This window comes from Anolis sagrei, chromosome 5 (assembly GCF_037176765.1).
Source record: "Anolis sagrei isolate rAnoSag1 chromosome 5, rAnoSag1.mat, whole genome shotgun sequence".
NCBI lineage: Eukaryota > Metazoa > Chordata > Lepidosauria > Squamata > Dactyloidae > Anolis > Anolis sagrei.
Window position 1 is genome coordinate 60,020,794 of NC_090025.1, and position 24,298 is coordinate 60,045,091.

The 24,298-nt window shown below is 37.4% G+C and overlaps 1 protein-coding gene across 3 annotated transcripts in view; it reads left to right on the forward strand.

Moving 5' to 3' along the window:
- The window catches only part of GALNTL6 (polypeptide N-acetylgalactosaminyltransferase like 6), a 616,387-nt gene that overhangs the window by 248,956 nt on the left and 343,133 nt on the right, over positions 1-24,298 (forward strand). For all 3 annotated transcript variants that reach the window (XM_060778709.2, XM_060778710.2, XM_067468722.1), the window contains one exon: positions 12,828-12,966. In XM_060778709.2, the coding sequence (XP_060634692.1) occupies positions 12,828-12,966 (139 nt within the window). The remainder of the gene's footprint in view (positions 1-12,827; positions 12,967-24,298) is intronic.

Consider the following 24,298-nt stretch of genomic DNA (forward strand, 5'->3'; position numbering starts at 1 on the left):
GAGACACTCATTAATTACTGAAGACATTCTGCTATTTTAAGATGTACCATTCCTAGATTGCTACTGTGTTATGTTTGTGTTTTTAAACACTACCAACCAATCCCTTTACTGTCAAGCTGAATTCCATCACATTATCTGGGGATGTACTGGATTCCTTTTATCTATGCAGGTCAGCCAGTGATTGAATCCAACTGCAAGTGCTTTTTAATGTTGAGATAAGTTGTGCTTTTTAACAAGCCTGCTTCTTTGCTGTTTACAAGGCTTGGCTCTGGAAAGAAACCCACTGCCAACCTGTTCTTATGTTAAATGCGGAAAAGGCATTCTAGCAGTTGTGGCATTTGGTGATAAGTAGCTGGGCTAAATAGAAGATGTACTGTGCGCATCCCCCAGCTACAAAGCTGTGATTAGTTTCAGTTGGCTGCAGAGAACAGAGCCTCTTTGGTATGGCGATAGTGCTGTGACTTATACCAGAGTGTATACAGTTCCTTATCTCCCATCACACACTCTTTGGCATGGCAAACACACTGGACAAACATAGACTGCAGGCCTTGATTTCCTTTCCAATCTAACACTACAATATGTGCATATTCGGGACTAGATTAAGCCTTTCTTGTTCTGAAAGACATCCTTGTACTTCCATTGTAGCAGCTGAAGAGTGCTGTTCCAAGTATGGATTTGTTTGCTTATGAAGCAGGAAAAACAAGGATTCATGAATGGATTCTTTGGCAACTTTGCATTTCTGTCCTGAACAAGAAATAAAGCACTGGCATGCATGAAAATGTTTATTTTTTTTCCAAATAATGTTTATTAAACATTTTATAAATCAACACAGGGAAAGAGGGGGAACAATAACAAGAGGATAGAAAAGAAGGAAGGGTAGCACAAAAACACAACAAAAAAAACACCTAAACTAATCTAAAATGACCTCCACTCCAACCTCAGGATCTTCTCACTCTACTTCTCCAACTTACTTATCTATTCTTGTCCTCTAAAACTTTTATCTTTAAGTTTCTTTTCGTAGTCATAGAAAAAGGTCCAGTCTGTTCTCTTTAGCGATTTTCCAGTATTTCTTCTCATCAAAAAAGTTAGTTCATCCATGTCTCTTGTTTCTTTAACTTTCTCCAACCATTCTTCAATGGTCGGTGTTTGGTCATTCTTCCAATATTTGGCAAAAACAATCCTTGCCGCTGTAGTATAGTATGTAAATAATTTGTCTTCATTCTCATCCAGTTTAAAATCCGAATCTGTAAATCCCAATAAATAATACTCAGGTTTCTTTTTGAACCTCTTCTTCAACATCTTTTGTGTTTCCTCATGGACAGAAGCCCAAAACTTAGTTGTATCCTTACAGGTCCACCACATATGGTAGAATGTGCCTGTTTGTTCCCCACATTTCCAACATTTATCTGAGACATTTTGATACATATGACTAAGTTTATTCGGTGTCAAATACCATCTATAAAACATTTTATACCAATTTTCTTTCAGGTCCATGGCATGTGTATATTTCAACGTTTTGTTCCATATTTGCTCCCATTCTCTAAACTGGATGGGTCGTCTTAAATTTTCGGCCCACTTAATCATACATGTTTTCACCTGTTCAGTTTCCGTTTGCCATTGGACCAATTTATTATAGAGTATTGTCACTGTTTTCTTTTGTATTCTTAATACTTTATCCCATGTGTTTTCTTCCCAGTCAAAACCAATTTTTTGATCTTGTTTGAAATATTCTTTAATTTGTAAATAATGTAACCAAGTTATATTGCCATAAGAATTCTTGAGTTGTTCAAAAGATTTAATCCCCATTTTCCCTTTTACCAAGATGTCCTTATATCTTGGCCAAACCCTCCATCCTAACAATCTTCTTTGATGTGCCTCCATTGCTGAGACCCACAATGGTGTGTTTTTGTAAAAGAGAGCTTTATATCTCATCCATGTCCTCAGTAGGGAGGCTCGCACAAAATGATTACCAAAGTTTTTTTCTTTTAATTCTCTATTATACCAAACATATGCGTGCCATCCTACTCTCAGGTCATGACCTTCTAAATTTAAACACTTTTCTTTGTCTAACGTCATCCAGTCTCTTATCCATGACAGAGCACATGCCTCATGATAAGTCTTCAAATCAGGAAATCCCAACCCTCCTCTAGATTTTTTATCTATCAGATTTATGTAGTTTATTCTTGGCCTTTTTCCTTTCCAGACAAATTTCAGTAAATCCTTCTTCCATTTTTTGAATAGGGTTTGATTTCTTATTATCGGAATATTTTGAAATAGAAATATAAGTTTTGGTAGAACATTCATCTTTATTAAAGATATCCGGCCAAGAAGTGATAGGTTTAAAGAATTCCATTTTAGTAGATCTTTTTGAATTTTCTTCCAAACTATTTCGTAATTATTCTTCAGAAGTTGACCATTTCTCGCTGTAATCCAGACTCCTAGGTATCTAATTTTCTTAACACTCTCTATCCCCACTTGTTGTTGTATCTTTGCTTGTTTCTCCTTTTCCACATTCTTAAATAGGAGCTTTGTTTTCTTCATGTTCATTTTAAAGCCTGCCACTTTTCCGAATTGTTCTATTTTAGTTATCCAATTTTGTAAATTTTTCTCCGGATCCTCAATTGTTCCTAATAGATCATCCGCAAACGCTTGTATCTTGTATTCAAATTTTCCAATTTTCGCTCCTTTTATCTTTTCATCTTCTCTAATTTTCTTCATTAGGATCTCCACTGCCATTATGAAAATCAATGGGGATAATGGGCACCCTTGCCTGGTACCCTTTGCTATTTCAAATTCTTGTGTCATTTGACCATTTATTTTCACTTTAGCTTTTTGAAATTCGTAGATCGCATTAATAGCATTATTAAATTTTTCCCCCATGTCCAATTCTTGTATTAGTATCTTGAAGAAATCCCAATTCAAATTATCAAAAGCTTTCTCTGCATCTATTGATAGAATAGCGAATTCTTTTTGATGGTTCATCTCATAATATTCCAAAAGATCTAGAACGTTGCGTATGTTTTCTTTCATATGTCTATTTGGCAGAAAACCTGTTTGCTCTTCTCCAATCCATTTATTTAAGAATAGTTTTAATCTTGTGGCCATGATGTTTGCAAATATTTTATAATCCGTGTTTAAGAGGGAAATTGGCCTATAATTTTTAATATCCGTTTCCGGGGAGCCTTCTTTGTGTATCACTGTGATCTCCGCTTCCTTCCAAGAATCTGGTACCTTCTGATATTTCATCGCTTCATTTACAATAACTTTAAGTGTTGGTAATAGCTGTTGTTTGAAGGATTTATAAAATCCCGCCGTAAACCCATCAGGTCCAGGGGCCTTATCTGCCTCCATTTTATTAATTGCTTTTTCAATTTCTTCCTCAGATATCTCTTTATTCAATGCTTCTCTATCTTCATCCGTTATTTTATCTAGCTTCATTTGGCCTATGTACTCCATAATGTCTTCTTTCATTATATTGTCCTTTGTATATAATTGGGTATAAAATCTCCTGAACTCCTCTATGATTTCTTTATCCGTCCTCAAGTCTTTGTCTGCAATTGTTATTTTAGATATATAATTTATTTGTCTTTTTTTCCAGATTTGATTTGCTAACCATTTACCAGGTTTATTCGCATTTTCAAAAGTCTGTTGTTTTAAAAATTTCATTTGTCTTGACTGGAGTTCTAACTCCACATGGTTTTTCTCTTGTTTTAGTGCCAACAGTTGTCTCTCTATTCTTTTCGATGGTTTTCGTTTTGATTCCATTTCCTTGGCTGCTATTTCTGCTGCCAATTCCTTTATTCTTTTATTCCTTTCTCTATTCTTCCTTGATCCTTGTTGTATAAAATGTCCTCTCAGAACTGCTTTAAATGCATCCCACACCACTCGTGGCTCCATTTCATCCAATTTGTTTATTTGCAAGAAGTCTTGGATTATTTTATTATAGTATTCTTTATCTTCTTCTGTTTTTATCAGGTTCTCATTTAATCTCCATTTTCTGAAACAGTTTTTGTGGTTAATAACAATTTCTAGAGGGCAGTGGTCAGACAGATCTCGTGGTAATATATTGATCTCCTTGACTTTTGCGGAGAGATTCCTAGTTATCCAAGCCATGTCTATCCTCGACCAAGATTGATGTCTATTCGAGAAGAAGGTATAGTCTTTTTTATCTTTATTTCTGTTTCTCCATATATCTTCTAAATCAAATTCTTTCTGAAGGTCTGTAAATTTTTGTGGAAGTTTGCCTTCCTTAGACTTTCTAGTCTTCAAGCTTTTGTCCATTTGGGAGTCCAATACCCCATTAAAATCTCCTACCAGAATCAATTCATCAAATTCCACTTCTTTCAGTTTAACATTTAAAAATTCAACAAATTTGATCTTTGGACCGTTAGGCGCGTAGATGTTACAAATCAAAATTTTAGAATCTCCAATTATCATCTTTACTGCAACACATCTTCCTTCTAAATCTCTAAAAGCCAATTCTGATTCTATTGTTTCCTTTACGTATGTAACTACTCCTCTCTTCTTTTTCTCGTATGACGAATGATATTCTTTTCCTAATTTTTTGTTCGGTAAGTGTGCTGTATGTCTATCACAGATGTGCGTCTCCTGGAGAGCTATTACGTCATAACTAGATTTCTTCAAACTATTCCAGACTTTCTTACGTTTTTGGGGGGAGTTCAATCCATTAATATTGTTAGAAAAACATTTTATTTGTCGCTCCATCTTGTTATTCATTCTGATCTAATCCCAGTCCTATGTCGCCTGAAGCCGTTTCCGCTGTTCCAGTTGTTGGTTGTTCCATACTCTGTCCTTCTTTTCCTTCTTTTTTTCGTGGTGTCATTCTCTGTGGTTTTGGATCTTTCGAAAGGTAACTATAATCCTTTGGTGATTTATATCTTGCTTTTTTAGCTTTAATTCCTTTTCTGGGGGTAGATAATCTTCTTTCTTCAGCTCCTTCTGTTTCTTCTTCTTCTTCTTCTTCTTCTTCTTCTTCTTCCCCCCCTTCTCCCATCTCTTCTTCTCCCTCCTTTTGACTCATAAGTTTATCATAAAATACCTTTGCCTTATGTTCAGATGTCAACCAGAGTCTTTCTTCATTGTAAGTCACCATTATTCCTTCTCTTCTTTCCCACCTGAATCTTATCTCCCTCTTTTTCAGCTCCTCTGTTAGGAAAAAATATTTTCTTCTTCTTGCTAAAGTCATCTGCGAAAATTCCTTCAAGACCACAACTTTCTTTCCTTTATAACGGATTGGGTTTCTATTGCTATTATACAAGATGTCATCCCGTACCTTCTTTCTTGTAAACTTCACAATCACATCCCTATCCGTCTTATTTCTCCTTGAATAGAATGATGAAATCCTGTAAATTTGATCCACCTCTTGTTCCAATTCATCTTCCTCACACTCCAAACAACTTGCCAGCATTTTAATTACCATTTGTCTTATATCTTCTTTCTCCTCCTCCGCTATATTTCTAAGTCTTAATTGGAAGTCCATTTGCATTTGCAGTAGTCTCTCTTGTTCTAGTTCCATTTTCTCTCTTTGTTTATCCAGTCCTTTTATCTTCTGCGCCATTTCTAATTGAGTTCCCTCAATTTTCTCTTTAGAAACTTTTAATTCATTCACTTCCCCATGTAATTGTGATATATCTTTTTTGATCTGGCCAAATTCTTCTTTTATTTCAGTTTTCATTGCCTTAAATTCCTCTGTCATCTTCGTGATAATTCCCTCTTGTTTCTTATAGTATTCCTCATGCTTAGTCTTGACCTCCTCCTTCAATTCCACCTTCAATGCATCTTGTTTTTCTGATATCTTTTTTATTTCTTTTAGAAGATTGTCCATTTTTGGGTTTATGTCCAAAGATCCCCTCCGGGACTCTGGTTTTCCTTGAGTTGTCATCTCGGATCCCTTCTCCCTAAAAAAAGGAGAAAGTCTACTTTCTTCTTCTGCTTCTCCCCTCTACTTTATCCTTTATTACTTGTCTACTTCTCGTCCTCGATTGATCAAAATTCGTCTGCTTCTCGTCCTCATCTTTGACGCCCCTCGCCCTTCGTCTGCTTCTCTTCCACGTCACCGCCGTCGTCGTCTACTTCTCGTCCTTGTATCGTCTGCTTCTCATCCTTGTTCTGTCTCCTCCTGTCCTCTACTCCTCTTCTCTTCCAGGTTTATCAAAATTTGTTTCAGAAAATCTCTTTATTACAGGTTTATTCTCAATTTTATTTCTGGCCGCTCTGTATCGGACTTTCTCTATGGTTTCCAAAATGGTGTCTGCCCTCCTTCCGCCCCGTCACTTCCGTCACTATCGGACTTTCTCTATGGTTTCCAAAATGGCGTCTGCCCTCCTTCCGCCCCGTCACTTCCGTCACTTCCGCCCTTCCTTCCTTTCTTTGTTTCTTCCGGTTTCTCGTTCGTCCCTGCAATCAACCTTCCGTTTCGTCACTTCCTTCTCCTCCACTCAGCCTGCTTGTTTATGAAGAAGGTTGGAGCTAGACACAACAGTTATGGCGTCAAGGTCGGGCTCACTATCGCTTTTTCCCTTTACTTCCCCAACAAGGGGGGGGGGTGATGGGGGGGAGATATCCCGTCTTCTTGTACTTTAAATTAAATTTAGAATTAATTTAAGTTAAATAGAGCGGCCCCGCTCACTATTTACTAATTTAAAAATTCATTCAAATTGTCCCAGTTGCCAAAATACCGTATTTAATTGTATTTAATCTTAAATAGATCTTGATTCAGTCACTCTGCTCCTTTAATTCCTTAATTTATCTATCAGAAAGCCAGTTAATGCAATCTCTTCTTTGTTAATTTCTATAACTTCTTCTTTAGTTCTTTATCTTTCCATATTCTCCCCAGCTATTTCTAGCTTAGCTTTTTCTTCTTTAAAATTCGGGAACGAGTTCCCATTACCTGAAGATGGGGTCTTTCTTGTGTCTCTCCCCAAGCTGGGGCTTCTTAATTCTTCTTTCTTCTTCAATTTGTGAATGGATTGGCGGTGGTTAAACAAGCCTTGCGGCTCGATCCTTGTGGGGTGGCTCGCTTTCCCCTGTGCTGCTCGAACCCTCCCGACCTCTCCTCCTTGAGGGGGGAGAGATCTCTGGGGTCTCAAGCCCACTCTGGGATTCGCAACACCTTTGCAAACTCAATCCGGCAAAGGGGGGAGCGTTCAGCTCAACCCAGCCACCACTACACAGGTCCTCGTCGGGAGCTCCCTCTCGACGAGGCTATCCCGTCGCCATGTCCACCGGAAGTCCCATGCATGAAAATGTTTAGATTACATATTAACTGCCTGAGTCCCACACATCCAGCCACACGGATACCAAAAAAGAAGTGAGGGATTTCAATATTGTAGACTCTTTTGGGGGTTTGAATTTATTTTTATTAGAACACTGAAATCCATCAACTGGCACCTGATGCAGAAGACATAGAATTAAAGAATACTGATATTGTTTTCAGCCTTCACGGAAATAAACTCACAGTCCTACATACAAATCCTTGTCACATGCAACATTTGTTCCTTTTCAGCAGTGTATCTGTTTTGAAATGGGACTATTTTTGTTACTGCTGTTAATAAACCCTGGTATTCAGAAATCCTTGGAAATAGACCTTCCTCTATCTACCTTTTGCAAATAGCTGTGCTGCAGTGCATGAGACTACTACTATAATTTATCTGTAAAGATAGATGGTCCACAATTGGTTTTACAATCAGTAGGTTATTTCTTCGTTCCCCCACCTTTAAATGAGTGGGTTAACACATTTTCCCACCTAATTTGATTTTTGTTTATTACTGTAGTATGCAATGCAAAAAGAAAATATTGAAAATGCTGTTCCAAAAATTATGGTCACAGTTCAGCCAAAAGAAAGGATATTTAAATTTCATTGATTCCAGTGGTGAAGCATTAATTTGTGTTTATTTCTATATGGAATCGATGGAAGTTAGAAGTGCTTGCTACTGATTGGATAGTACCCAATGAACTGTAATATTTACTTATTAAATTGTCAGTTTTTGTGCACATCTTTCACTACCTGAAAAGAAACCTGTCTTCAAACTTTGAGTATGTGCACATTTATCCTAATATCACAGAAATGATTGGGTCTGCTCTGAAGAAAGACCTATTAAGTTTAATGGTACACACCAAAAAAGCGAGACTTCTTGAAATAACAAATTGTAGCATTCTTTCCTTATCTTCTCTTTTTAGTTTCAAGTGAATGCAATTACTATTGCATATTCATAAAAGTTCTGTATACATTTATTGCTCTGTAGCGTTCTATTTTGAGTCGATTTACTTTATAATTAGCATGCCTGCTATTATTACTGCTCTGATTGATAGATCAGCATGTTTATGCTGTTATGTGTCTGTAACAGCTTGGGAGTATAATATTCCTTTTCTAATTTCATGAATCTTTTTTTCTTTATTTCTATGTATTTTGCAAGAAAGCTCCCTTTCCTTTTTTCAAGATTTTTCCTTTATAGATAGGCATTGCTGATTTTAGGTGTTTCCACTGAACATGTAATATGTAGATATAGCTCCATGCAGGCCTGTAGCCAGGATTTTGATTCGGGGGGGGGGGGGGGGCTGAGTCTGAGTGAAAGAGGATCTACCCTAGCAAACCTTTTGTATCATTACCCCCATGCATATGAGATGTATTGAGCATGCTGATTAAATCATGATATGAATAAACATAACAGTTTAACTAATGTACCAGTAAGGCTTTTTCGCAGACCACCATGAGAATTTCGGGGGGGGGGGGGGCTGAAGCCCACCAAGCCCCCCCCCCCCCCCCCCCCGGCTACATGCCTGGCTCCATGGTATAGCTTGCCATACTAAAAGTCCCAGGTCTAAACATTGGAATCTTTAGTCAGAGTTCTGGAAATTAAGTGCCAGTTAGTGGAGACAATAAATGGATAAATGAGCAATCTAATTCAGTAGACAGCAGATTTTTTTATATCTATAACACCTGAACACCACAGAATGCAATCCTATACACAACATAAATTAAACTAATTTGAGCAAGTGAGACTTTACCTTGTACATACATGTTATAAACTAATCCCCAATAATATAGTTTGACACAACTTCAACTGCCATGATTTTACAAGGTCTTTAGCCTTTTATGTCAAAGTATGTTCATGCCTCACCAAATTACAAATGCCATGGTTTATCAAGACAACCTGTATTGAAGCGATGCTCCTACACCATCAACTCCACTTGACTGGCCACATTATCCGAATGTCTGATCACCATCTCCCAAAGCAGTTACTATACTCCCAAGTCAAGAATGGGAAACGTAATGTTGGTGGACAGGAAAAGAGATTTAAAGATGGGCTTAAAGCAAACCTTAAAAGCTGTGGCATATACATCAAGAACTGGGAAGCCCTGGCCCTTGCGCACTATAACTGAAGGTCAGCTGTGACCAGCAGTGCTGCAGAATTCAAAGATGAATGAATGGGGAGCGAAAGGGAGAAACACGCCAAGAGGCAGGCACATCAAGCCAACCATGACCGGGACCTTCTTCCACCTGGAAACCAATGTCCTCACTGTGGGAGAACATGCAGATCAAGAATAGGGCACCACAGCCACCTACGGACCCACCGCCAAGACACTACATTTGAAGGACCATAATCCTTGGGCTATGAGGAATTGCCTAAAGCAAATAATCCATTGCATTGCACCATGGCTGTTAAAGTGGTGTCCAGCTGTATTCATTCTATGATGTAGTGTACCCTTAGTCATAAAAAGACCAAAGTATTGCTAGATGTTTCTTCTTCTCTTCACCCACTCCCACACCCAGACACAACTTGTAGCTATTGTGTAGTGACCTTGATGCTGTGATATAGTCAAATTTGTATTTTTTAGAATTTATGGAAATGCAAAATTGAAATAGGGAGCATCCTGATGTGAACACTGACTTTTCATTTTAGAAAAGCATTTTTCTCACTCCTAAGATCACAATAATAGTAAATGCATGCAGACAATGTTTAGTGCTTTCCTCAAAGCCAAAATGTTTTGAGGTAGAGGTCCCAATACTTCAGATAAGACAAGAATGATGCTCCTTAAGCTTTTCAAATGTGTCATCTTACAATTTTCATCAGTCCCACTCATGATGAGGGATTATAATACCAACAGAATGTTATATAATATTTATTATCCTACCCTTTGATTGTCATAATGGGATAGGCTGCTCACATATTAGATATTAACATTTCTCTAATTTCAATGATTCTACAATCATTTTTATGTATCATTCCTCCAATATAAGCCTCTCTGTGGTCAATGGTATTGTTAAGTAATAATTACAATGACATTTCCCTATGTTGTTTTGCCTCCATCTGTGGCTGGCATCTTCAGAGGAAGATGTCAGTCACAGATGCAGGTGAAATGTCACAAGAAAATGCTGCCAAAACACGGCCATACAGCCTGGAAACCACACAATACCTCAGCGATTCAGGCCGTAAAAGCCTTCTACAATACATTAATAACTACAATCTTTTTTGTGTATCCAATGCCTGGGCTTTTTGGTGTGCACATGAAGTGGAATAAGGTTTATTTTAGTGGCTACACAAAATTAAACTGACACAAGTAGCAGGGTTTTTTTAGTTGTGGTGAGATTGGAATCTGTTAGTTGATGTTAGGTCATGTATCCTTTTAGATACTGTGAAAAGCTTGCAGATCAGATGCCCAGTAAAGGCAAAGAGTAAACCAATCCTGTGTTCCAGTCAAATGATAAGTCAAATGATAATGTGATATCATCTCAGAGAATGGCCAGAGCTTTTACAAGTATAGAGAAAGAGTAAGCATCCTGTTGCCTTCCTACTGTTTAAGGCTACAGCTCCTGCAGGTAGTAGCCAATACAGTTCATGGTCAGGGATTCTGGCAGATATAGCCTCAAACATCTTCAAAGTTCTGTAACCTATGACTTGTGTAAAATGCCCCCACTCCGGCAGTAATTTTGCTCAAAGAACTCCAAGGATTTTATTTTCTTACAGTTCTTTTCTTCTCCCCACCCCCCGCCCCCATTGTTAACCAAAATAAAAAAATCAGCCTTGGAAAGACTCCTATGTGGGCAAAACAATCATGACTAAAAAGAGAAAGCAACAGCTGTAGGAATGACAATAAGGAGGAGATGTTTACAAAGAGACAACTTCTGAGAGGTGTGTGGGACTGTGTTCATCATCACCTCCCACCTCTTCAAAATGTTGTGCATTTTAAAAAGAGGGATTTACCAAAAAAAAAGTCCATAAAAGCCAAACTCTTCTCCTGTTGGTATTGGAAGAGAGGAAAAACTAGCCATCTAATGGTGCTTTAAGGTGTTTAAAATATATTTTAAAATTGCAAATTGCATATTTTGCAGTTTATATATTTAGGTATTTGAAGTATTGTTACCCCACTCTTCAGCAAGCTAATAGTAAAAAAAAATGTATCTGCCTTTAGGCTTACAATCTCAAACAAATATGTGAAACTGAACCCAAATTTATTCATTTCATGCCATTGACTGTTGACTAGGGGTGGTGGGCACTCCAGTCCAACATCTGGGGAGCCGTAGTTTTCTTTCAATGTTCTAAAAAAAATGGCACAAGAAGAAAGTAAACTCTGATATCACTTGCTAAAGTTGCAATGCTCTTGCAATTACCAGCTTGAATGGAAACAATTCAGGATCATATATGTGTGTGTGTGTGTTTTTATTTTTGTTTGTTTTGTTGTTGTTGCTGTCAGGAATGACTTGAAAAACTGCAAGTCGCTTCTGGTATGAGAGAATTAGCTGTCTGCAAGGATGTTGCCCAGGGGATGGCCTGATGTTTCTGATGTTTTACCATCCTTGTGGGAGGCTTCTCTCATGTCCCCGCATGGGAAGCTGGAGTTGACAGAGGAAGCTCATCCACATATGTGTGTGTGTGTGTTATGTGTCAATGACTAGCACCAAAAGATGTACAAATGTCAGATTAGGAACATATACATTTAGGAATTAAGAAACACTGAGTTTAGGATCATGTGCAGTGTCTTCATGCATAGCACAAGTTCTTCCATTGACTATTCAGAATGGTCCATCTCCTTGTTAGGAGAACAATAAAACTAGTTTCCAAACCAAATGAAGAGGTTTGCTCTGGGTTTTTCTCTCTCTTTTGCTCACTGGCTTATTATAGCTAGAAATAAGATCACCTTAAATCTCTACTGTATAGTGCAATGTCCACTTCCTGTGTTTTTATATGATGTCTACTTTAATCTAGTTATATTTTTATTTGTTTAATTTGTTTTATGTTTTAAGTTTTGTGCATTTTAAATTTGTTGCAACCTGCTTTGAGTCCTTATCTGGGGAAGAGATGGGATAGAGGTGATGATGATGTTGATTTTGATGATGATCTTATCCTAAATGTGGGGTCTGATCTTCAGAGTGCACTTTAGCCAAGGGAGTGAAAGATCACAGAAGTTTGTTTAAGCGAAAAGGTGTCTGAAGAAAAACCACAGAGTTCAAAAACATGTCTGTGGTCTTGATGTACTAGCTCCTGACTCCAGCTGGTACTATCAGTTTGCTACATTACATCTCTGTCAATCTACACAAAACCAAAAGACATAGCTGAGAAGATCAAAACATGAGGGATGAGAGAACCAACTGTTTTGATTAAATTAGCACTCCTGACTCACAGGTCCCAGTTTCCCCAATTCCACATGTCATCATCAACAACAATTGACATTATTTCATACTCCAGACATGAATTGTAGCATAATTATTCAACATAGCACCACAACATTCTGATCTGCAGAACAAATTGTTTACTATTTCTGGACTTATAACATCCAGGAATAATATCCTTTTCATACAATTCCAGGGAAAGGTGAACAAGGAAAGCCATATCCGCTCACAGAAGAAGACAACGATGATTCTGCTTATCGGGAAAATGGGTTCAATATTTTTGTGAGCAACAATATAGCCTTGGAGCGATCACTGCCAGATATCCGCCATCCTAAGTAGGTATTTTACATTTGCTTCATTTTTTTCACTACATACTTTCTTGTTGAAATGTATTGTGATTTAGCAGAAGGTAATAAAAATAGATGAAACGTTAAAACGGATGTAATGCCTACTTTATCTTCCATTGATTTGGAGTGAGAAACAAAAGGAACTTGTGAGTGCCGCTATAGAAATTGTTTCCTGTCTTAGAGGATGTGATGTTTCTGTGACAGATCTCAGTAGCAGGAGGCAAGGACACAAGACCAGGTACCCTTTTCAAGTCTTTTTGCATGACTGCAGGATGTGTATAGCAACTGCAGGATGTGTATAGCAACTAAATTGATAAATGCAGTATAAGACCTAGAACAATTAGATATATGTCTTTCCACTTCCATCTACTTTGGTGGTAGAGAGATATAAGTTTCCCACCCTCCAGATCCTCCACCAAAAAAAAAAAAAAGATCAGTTGGCACAATATATTTTGTGATCTGAAAAAGAGTTTTTATAGAAAAGGTAGGTGTTAAGCAAAAGTAGTGCCAAAACTAACAGAGCCCACATATATTGCATAGGAAAATGTTTCCACAAAAAGTCCAGTAATTTGATGTTTAATAGGCTTTTCCTTAATCCCTCCTTCTTATCCAACATTTTCGCTTATCCAACATTCTGCCAGCCCGTTTATGTTGGATAAACGAGACTCTACTATATATGTATGAAATTAGGTACTCACAACAGAATGCTGATTCTGTTGGACAAATATCTGGGTAAGTTCTTTTACTTTTTTCACTGTTTTTAAGGGGTGTTGGGGAGGGGGTTAGAGCCCTCTTGCATTTTCCATACTGATTCAGCCTGGAAAACATGAGAGGGCTGTGCGGATGGCCCCCTCAGAAGTCCCGGCCTATTCTGGACCTTTTTGTCTGCATTAGGTGTGGTAGACCTTTCAGCAACCTTGCTGGTTAAATGGAAATGTGAGGTTCTGTAAGTGTGTGAGACCAATTAATATTGTATGTTCCCAAATGCCAATGAATATGTTTTTAGGGGGTTGAGAGCAATGAAACAAGTGAGGCATTTTCTTGAGTTGGATATTGGTATTAAATTCTCCTGCCCAGGTCCTTGTTGGCTTTTGGAATTTCTCCAACCTCACAGAAATTAGTAGCAACTGTTCAAGATCATGATCATGTTGCTCCCATGTATTTCAATGGATGAATTGCAGGAAATAATTTCTCTGTCTTATTCTCTATGTTGATAACTCAGTGCAGCATATATTTCTTATCTACTTTTTATGGCAGGGTAGGTTAAATGATGTTCATCTCATTTTTAAAGAAACATATTAAAAATTATTTCAAGAAAGGCAAAGCATGCCCTTGGAAAGCCCTGTATTAATCTCTATAACCCAGGGTTCATTTGCATATGATTAATGCAAAGAACCAACACTCCTTTATCTAATCTATTTGTTTAAAATATTTTGTTTATGCCTTTTGGCTGGCGAAATTATCCTCAGGTCACCTGAAATTATCTGCAGCAATTCCCAATGGCTAAGAATGTTTCCAGTTAGATGGGATTTTAATACATAATTACAGAGCATTAAAGTTACATTCAGTTGCATTGTTGGTATGATAAATATGCACTACACAACAGCTTGTGTTCCAAAAGGCTATCCTGGTTTTTTTTACTGGTGTTGAAAACACTGCCAGTGGAAACAATGCAGAAAATCATTAGGGATAAAATGAGGCTGAACTGCCACTTTTCCCTGTTGTGTTTGTCAATATATCTGGTACTAATTTGTTTTTCACCCACTGCTAGCCAGATGGGCCATGACATTTCTCGGGATATCCCTAGAAGCAGGGCATTGTCAACAGTGCCTTATTGAGAACATCAGCACGATAGTGGTTCAGCAATTTCTTTGTAAACAGCTTTCCAGCATTGAAACTATTTGGCACCAACACAGTTTTGCCATGACTTGCCAAGAGCATATATAGTACCCATGATGGTCCTAAATACATTGGAATATAGTAGTTCACAGACATATTCTGCAAGCATTATAGCTTTATTTTGTGCAACAAAATGGCTGTGCTAAAGATAAGTGGGCTACATATGGGTGGTTCTGATGGCAGACATCATCCTTGAACACCATGCTTTAATGGGATCATTTGCATTCACAAATTCTTCAAATGTACATTTTTTCATCCAAGTGAAGTACATAATGAAGATTCCAAGTTTTACATAGCTTGTAGTCCATTTGTACAGCATACATTTGTGTCGTATCTTGATAGAAAAGCCAATCTTGATGTTGGGGGAGAGGGGAGTGTCCTAAAGACACCTAGTACTGCAATTGTATTCCCTTCCTCCAAATATTCAATTTTCATACAGTGGTTTCATTAACAGACCTTAGGTAAAAACACATTTTTATAATAAAAGACCTCATGCTTCTTTTCTTTGTGCAGGATCATGTGCAGGATCAAAGTGAACTGAAAAATGTTTATTACTTCAATTTTGGTGCCCACTGTTGAACCTCAATATGCCCACACCTTCCAATAATCCCAATTTTGCAGGGATAGCCTCGATCAATCCTTTTCCACACTTTCAGATACTATTTAAAAGAGGCCAATTTCTCTGTTCTCCAACTTTCTCCTTTTGTTCTCAGTTTACTTCAATACCTGCAAACTAAGTTCAAAGTTCAAAAGTAATTTGCACTCAACTCAACAAGAGGAAAGGAGGGAGAACATCCTGCTTTCCTAGTATCCTCGGTCAAAAGCAAATTACTGCAGCCTCTCCAAGCTTATATGTTTTTTTCTACATTAATACATTTTGTATTTTCATGTGAGGACGTTGCTTGATCAAGCAGTTCCAATTTCAATATGCAAAATGTTGGAAGGTATTGATATAGGAGGACGCCAGGTTGGCTTTGGGGAATCGGGAAACACCCCCTGGGAGAGCGGTGCCACTCCCCCCTAGTAATATTTTGTCTGAAGCAGCCACTTCACCTAAATGTAGAATTGGCCTGAAGTACCTTGTACAATGAACTTTGTCATCCTGATATAGGTATAACATTACTTTCCTATTGTTATATTTTGTGGTGTCATCATTCTTCTTGTATTTCACCATAATTACTCTCTACTTTAAGTAGATAGTTGGAAAGCAGCCTTAGATATATGCCAAATCTTTTTCATGTGATTAGAGCTGAAGGGCAGCACAGGACACCAGAAGACATTTGTACAAAACCAAAACCACAGAACACATTAGAGAATAGTTGACAGCATCTTTTATGCCAGCAGGTTGTGTTATCATGCCATGAGCTTCAGAAACTGCCATCAACATTCCTATCATAGCATTGCCATTGTGCTGCCCACTCATCTGGCTTCCACAACACAGCATCTGTCAGTCTTTTAAAAATGTAATCTGTTTTTTAGATTCATACATCCATTGTAACTTGGTATTAGGCAGGGCAACCACAGCAAGATACACATATTGTATTTTCACAATAATTTACTTTAATGTATGCGAATAAACACCATTCCTATACATTCCTTTTCCTTTCTCTCTCTCTCTTGCTCTCTGAGTGGTTCTACACAGCCACAGAATACACTACTGTCCCAGGAAATGGTTCCAGGCAGGGGCAGAGGCTTCAAATACCTGCTGATTGCAGTTTAATGTGGATCCAGAAATATTGTTTTCTAGTCAGCCAGAATTTGCTGATTTGCATTGCCAAGATCATTCGGGATCAGCACTACACCAAGGCAGGGCACAGGAAATGGAGAAAAGGGGGCAAAAAGCAAGCATTCCCCCATGGAACTAAATGGTTTCCTCGGGGGATGGGGTGTTTGTTCACCTTCTACCCAGGTTTGCAAAATACATCAGCACTAGCCCTGTCCTAATGAGCACTTGTAGTTTTTGATCTTGGATTCCAGTCCTGCATAGACTATAAACCGACTGGCTGCAGCAGATTTTGTGGATTTTACAGGAATTTCTAGTGAGTTTTTAAATATGTTGTTTCTGTCTTAATGCGTGCTGCAGTGTGCATTGGAGGTGTTCATTTTGTCAATATATCAACCTCGAGCCAGATTCAAGCTGCATTATAGTGCCAGTGTAGAAGTCCTCTTTTGTGTGCTGTGATAGTTTTGATGAAGTTGGATATATGTTAGATAGATTTAAGTAATCATTAACAATAACAGTTAATGCTCTGTGTGCACACATATATCTGGGAAAAATAGAATACATGGCATTAATCAGACATGTATTTCTTATGAAAATCCTCAACATCTCCATATTGAACATCCATAGTGCTGTTTTATACCTGAATCCAATTTAGCCTTATATAGAAATCCTCTTTGGTTCCCTCCCTCAACCATTACATTTTCTCTCTTTCTTATCTTTCCAAATCTCAGTAGTATATCTCCCACTCTCTCTTTTTGCCTACCAGATGTTCAATCTGCAGTTTACTTCTTAATATACTCATTTCCTGGACCATAATGTGTGAGTTTTTTTAATAGGTTTAATATACCTGTTATAAATAATATTATGAGAGCCAGTATAGCATAGTGCTTTGTTGGATTAGGACTCAGCCATGGAAACTCACCGCATGACCTTGGACAAATCATATTCTCTCAGCCTTAGAGAAAAGCAAACGCTTTCTGAACAAATCTTACCAAGAAAACCCTGAGAATAACAACTTAGAGTTGCCATAAGGTAGAAGCAGCTTGAATGCACAGGACAACAACATAGTAATATTATAGTAGCTCTGCCCTCTTTTTCTGGAGGTAGGTTCTCTATCTATCTATCTATCTATCTATCTATCTATCTATCTATTTTACAATATTTATATACCGCTTTCCTCACCCCTAGGGAAACTCAAAGCAGTCTATAAACTCTCCCTTCCTCTTCGTACATTTTTGGAGATGTTTAAAATATGTATATATATAGCTATTTGATCCATAAATGTTATCTACAAATTGTTAAAATATCATATGTAAAACATTTGATTTGTTGTTTTGGGTCATAATTTAAAACTGACCCAGGAAGCAGCATTGCTCCAAATCTTCTGGCTTAATAGGTTAGTCAGGATATCTATCAGTATTTTTAACTTCCTTTTTGGTACAAATGTATTCAGTAATGTTTGCATCTGCTGATAGCTCAAAAGCTTTAAGCCATTCTCTCGTGGTTGGAAATTATTTTCCTCTCTCCTCTCTCCCCACCTTCCAGCTAATTTTACAGACCTGTCAAATGGTCATGGAAATTACCAGTTATCACTGTTTTATCGAGTTCAGCTGACAAGGCTAGATTGGAATAGAAATGCAGTGCGACTGAAGCTGGCTGCTGTAAATTGAATACTTTGACACACAGAGACAATTACTATGTAAATCTTTGCTTGAAAATGTTTTAGGCTGGTATTTTTCTGTTGCGTGCTTGTCACTAGTTTGATGTCAGGTAGGTATTGTAGTCCCCTTGATGAAGAAAGTGAAAAGGTCACTTTTTTAAAAAAAAATCCACAAGGAATGGATGTGCTGACAAAAACTGAATAGAAAATTGAAACTTGTACTTTTTATGACTTTGTGTGGCATGCTCTTTTGTAAGGATTCTTTCTTTTCAAAAGCAAAGACTGGTGCTCTATGCGTCTGTATCTGCTTTTATCATCTTTCAGTTTCTGCATTATTATTATTATTATTATTATTATTATTATTATTATTATTGTCTTTTTCTGGCTTCCTAAATGTTTTGTGGGAAACCTTCACAGCATTTCCCTTTTCTAATGATATTATCATCAGGGAAGGCAGTTTACAGGTCTATGGATAAGTCTGGAAGGCATAAAACCTGGTAGCATGCCAGGGTTCTGCCACTGCTCTCCCGTAATGTGCATAAAATATTATTGCTATAACTGTGGGGTCAAACAAATTGCAGCTTTTATGAATTGGCTTTTCTATGAACTGACTGAAATGGTGCCAACATTCCCTTCAATTTCTCATAATTGAAAAAGCTCAGGCTGTGCTCCTACAGACATTTCAACAAAGGGCCATGGAAGGTTGTCATTTTGAAAATGCACATCAGTGCATCACTGATGGTTTACGCTGTAGTTGCTATTGGTAATTATTAAATTTCTATTTAAGCTTATATTTTAGAGACAAGCCAATTCTCCTTCTTTTAATAATAATATTTTACACTGTGGGAAAATGTGGGATACCAGAATCTGTCTCTGAGATCTGCAAACATAGCTAGATTTAAATAAATCTATAGAAGCTATTTTACGTGACTTTTGCAGCCTCTAGTATTTAAATTGTTTTCAAAAGATCTTATCATAAAAGGGCAATTTTCCAGAATACAGGGGAAGAATCTTTGAGGATTATGGTGCTCTGGTGTCAGAATAACATCATTCAGAATGCAGGATTAGATAATTATAACTAGTTACTTTTCCCAAGCAACTATTCATTTCTAGTTAATTCCCATATGCAGTAACCTATATTACTTTATATTTATAATTAACAAAAGGTAACTTTTGTGATGTATCTATAACATTAGTGGCTTTTATAGTTATTGGGTTTGGTTATAGGTTCACTAAATGGAGGAGGAAAAATATCACATGGTTCAAGTGCTGAATTATGCTATACCTCACAATTTGTCAGGGGAGTTGAACTATATACAAAAAGATGAGACGAGAGCGTGCTTGGGCCTTACATAACAAGACCAAAAATAATCAGACACTGTCATGAAAGTAGGCTCTATATTCTACCATTTATCGGTTTTCCCAGCTTATTTGCCCTTATTTACATTTTAATGGTATAGGCTCAGGCAAGTTGTTGCCAACTGAAATCTAACTTGCCTATAACAATGGGATGCAGAAACTTGAGCCAGACTTATAAAATAACCTATTCTAGAATTGAATACATTGGGTTTGTCTAACCTGTGGTACGTGGGCTGCATGTGGCTCAGAATACCTATTAATGTGGCCCAACACAAAATTGTAAATTTACTTAAAACATTATGAGATTGTGTGTGTGCAATTCAACTTTGTGGTTCTTAAGCTCAAACTTTATAGATAACAATGGAATAGAATAGAATAAGTATGTTACATCTACAAATACTGGAGTATTATCTGTAATTTGCATTATAATTACAATAAAAGTGAACAAAAAGTTCAACTATAAAACCTGCTCAACAATTTTAAAAGTCCCTCTGAATAGGGCAGTGAATAATTAGGATTATTATGTGAGTGGATTTTCTGCTTGTCTGTAGTGGCAGATATCACAAAAATTAAGCACTGACTTTTTTTTTTTTTTTTGCTCACAGTTCTTTTTCCAATGTGCACCAGGAGAACCAAAAGATTGAATGCCCCCAGAATGCAGAGTGAATATGGTGTCCAATCCCCAAAACAAACGAACAAACCTTATAGCATGAATTTATTAAACAAAAGCCTACAAAAGTCAAGAAAATGCCCACTCGCAGCCTCCTTATCTATGGCTTTACCACCTTCATCTACTGAGTTTCTTTTCCTGGTCCATTGGCTTCCCTTTGATTGCAGGACATGGCAACTTGAGTCCCTTGTTCCCATTTTGTGTTTAAATAGGCAAGAGTGCTTCAAACTAAATGGCAGCTTCCAGACTTCTGCCATCTGTATTTCCTTTGAAGGTCTGTTGGCCGACATGAAGGCTAGGACTATTTGGGTGGGGATGATATTGTGCCTCAGGATCTTATCACCAATCACACACTCCCATTATTTCAAATATATATTTTAAAGGATGGGTATCGAATTATATGCATAGAGGGAAGCATGCACAGGCACAGTATTGGCTCTAACACCGTGTTGCAAAACCCCTGTTGAAAGATAACTACTTCTTTTCTTTGCCTGTTATCCTACAGTTTATTATTCTTTCCTTGTTCATCACAATGATTGAGAGCCTAGCTGCAATTCCTTCTGTTTTGTATCTTTTAGGTAATGGAAGAACTGGTACCAGTAGTTTATGATTGCCTCTGATTGTATCTACTTTATTGCTAAGACACATTTGGGAAAAATACTGTTGTCATTCATTGAAGGAAGGAAAAGAAGCACATTTACAACACCCTAAAGTAGTGGAGGTAGGGTAGATGGATTTGCTGGCATTCAGGAGAGACCAATTAAGCATTTCTATGTTTCTATAGGATGATGAGATGGGACATGAGTAGGTCATGAAAGGCAGCCACGCACCCCCACCTCACTCTTTGAATTTCATTGGCCCACCCACCTTCTTCCTTTCGCAGTGTATCATTATGTGGTCACATTAGGGGCCAGGTAGGAATCTCCCTCCTCTTTTTAGTGTTTTTTTTTTATTTAACCTACACTGTCACTAAGAGTTGGGAAATTAGCTTCAGGTAGTGTCAAATAAATAGGTTTTCATGGGAAGTATTGGGAGAACTATGATTTGGTGTTCACCTATTGGCACTATTTGGTGGTGGGTGGGAATTTTGAACCCCCTTTGAGGGTCAAGTGATCTGGGAGGTGGGGGATTAATATCCTGTCCTTGGAGCTAGTCTCTGGGGTCTTGGCTCTAGTTAGTAGTTAATAGCTACTTTGGGGGCTTACACCCCCTTGATTAGCCTTCCAGGATAAGAACTCACATTTGAGCAACCATGTAAATCAGGGATTTCTCTTACGGATTTTGGTGTAATGCCAAGAGGAGACTGCAGGCTTGAGCCAGAGATGACAGACTGCCTCAACCACTTCCCTATCTGATTGCTCCCCCAAATAGTTTGACTATCCTCAAAAAACAGCATAAATAGGTAACTAATCAATAAACGTTGCCCTTAGTTCAGTCCATTAATGTTGCCTGGTCTCTTTATTTACCTGGTTTGCCAGCAAAATTACATTTCCAGGGCTTAGTTATGAAATTAATATCAAAAACAGCACATATTCTTTATATCCTTGCATTGAACCTGTGTTGTTGTTTTTTATGTACCTGGTTTCTTGCATGATTATATTGTCTTGAGCAATGGATTTAAATAATCAAAAGAAGTCATAAAATATATTATTTCAGTAGATGTTGGTGTGAGAATCATCATGCCTTACATTTTTAAATAAGTATGCAAATATTAACTGTGCTTTTAATTTTAATTCTCATAGAATATTTATCACTGTTCCACACTATGTATTTATTCATGATGTAATCATGTACCTTCAATTTAATAATGAATATATTTTTCAAAGAACATTTAAAACATTTAACAGTAATATAACTACTACAACTTTACAACTGGAAAGTGATGGCTCTGCTTCTACCACTGCTGTGGTTTTGGAGCAGAGCAGTGTAAACACCTTGCCAGAATCTGGGGCTAGTTCAATGCCATAATGCTTTGGACCAAGCTCTGATTTTTGTGGCCCTTGTAGATGGGCCCTCCATTACATTGTGGCTTTCACATAATGAACACAATGAAGGCTCACTTCACTTCTTTATGATATAAGTAGAAAATTATGATATAGTTATCTAGCCTTACTATTCAGGTATATTTTCTAACAGTAGCAAGTGATGTCTTTAACATTTTAAAGCAAATAAACACAATTCTATATATTTTAAAACAATACAAAAAGGTTTTTATGTTAACAATAGTAACAACATTACTTCTTAAAACAATTGAAATAGTTAAACATACCGTAATTATAGTTGTTGAAAATAATTTTCAAAGCTCTGTTCAAAACTAACAGGTTGTATTAAGTAGCCATAGTCAAAGTTAATTGGACTGTAACATTCATATGGAATTTTAAACAGTTCTTAATTTAAAATTGTAGCACAATGTTGGATGTAAATTCAGTTGAAATCAACCTAATAAGTAAGTTAGCCCATATAAATCCCATTGTCTTTATTTGCAACATATTCACTGGACTTGATCCTAAATCTACATGTGGCAGAAATGATATGCCTGATGTATAATTGCTCTGCTGCATTTCTTTATAAAGCATGTTTATTTCTAGACTATAAACAACAATTCTTTTCTCTTTGTATTTATTTTTATGATTATACTTATACATTTTTCTTGCTTATGGGTCAATGTCTTTTACAGCTTAAGAATTTGTTTCATAGAAAGTTTAGAGAGAGCAAACCATACAGTCGTGGCAGCAGAAGCAGAATCAGAAACATTGACCTAAATATGCATTTATGATAGAGATGGGAGGAAAGCTAATACAATCTAGAGTAGATTATGTATTCATCCACCTTAACATTTTAAAAAAGTCATCCCCAGAATCTTAACAAGAAAAATAGAAAATGAAATAGGGTCAGTGAATTTATGAGCAGTTAAAAATGAACAGAGAAGTGTTGATAGTGCTTAATCTTCTCTCTACCAGCTACCGTATTTTCTCATTCAAATACAAATCTCGCAGCAGCAGCACTGCAAAACACATACAACTTTGAAGCTTCACGACAAGTATTTGCAAGAAATAAATATCTACTTGGAAACATACAGGAGGAAAATGAACTTGGGTGATTTGGACTGTGAAAATGTTACTTCTGTAAAATCAGTTCATCAGAATTCCTCAGGCAGGGGGTGGGACACAGCTGTGGACAAGTCTACATAGGGACCACCAAACGCAGCACCCAAACAAGAATCCAGGAACATGAAAGGCACTGCAGACTACTCCAACCAGAGAAATCAGCCATAGCAGAGCACCTGATGAACCAACCTGGACACAGCATTTTATTTGAGAACACAAAAATGCTGGACCACTCTCACAACCACCATGTCAGACTACACAGAGAAGCCATTGAAATCCACAGACATGTGGACAATTTCAACAGAAAGGAAGAAACCATGAAAATGAACAAAATCTGGCTACCAGTATTAAAAAATTCTAAAATTGCAACAGCAAAAACAGCAGAGAGAAAAACAGGCAGGGACATCTAATCACCTTTCAAGAAGAGTTTGCTCCAGGCACAGTCAGCCCATTGTATGCTAATCAAGGTGGTCAGTTGAAAGATTCACACCTAGCCCAACTTACAAAAGCCCTTTGTCTCACCCTGGTCATTCCACAGATATATAAACCCCCTTTTTCCCAGTTTCCAGCAGACCTCACCTCTGAGGATGCTTGCCATAGATGCAGGCGAAACGTCAGGAGAAATGCCTCTAGAACATGGCCATATTGCCCGAAAAAACCCACAAGAACTGAGTGATTCCAGCCATGAAAGCCTTCGACAATACATAAAAAGTATTCATTGCTGAGTTTTGGATTTTAAGAATGGATCAATTAGAAAATGCATAAGAAGGTGGGTAAACTACAATTCTCATCATCATCTGTTATTGTTCCAACCACACCAGTATTCAGAGCTGGCAATGTTGAATTGTCACCTTGTCATGGTGAAGGGGCTTGTGTGTTCCAATGAATCTGCGGGCACAACC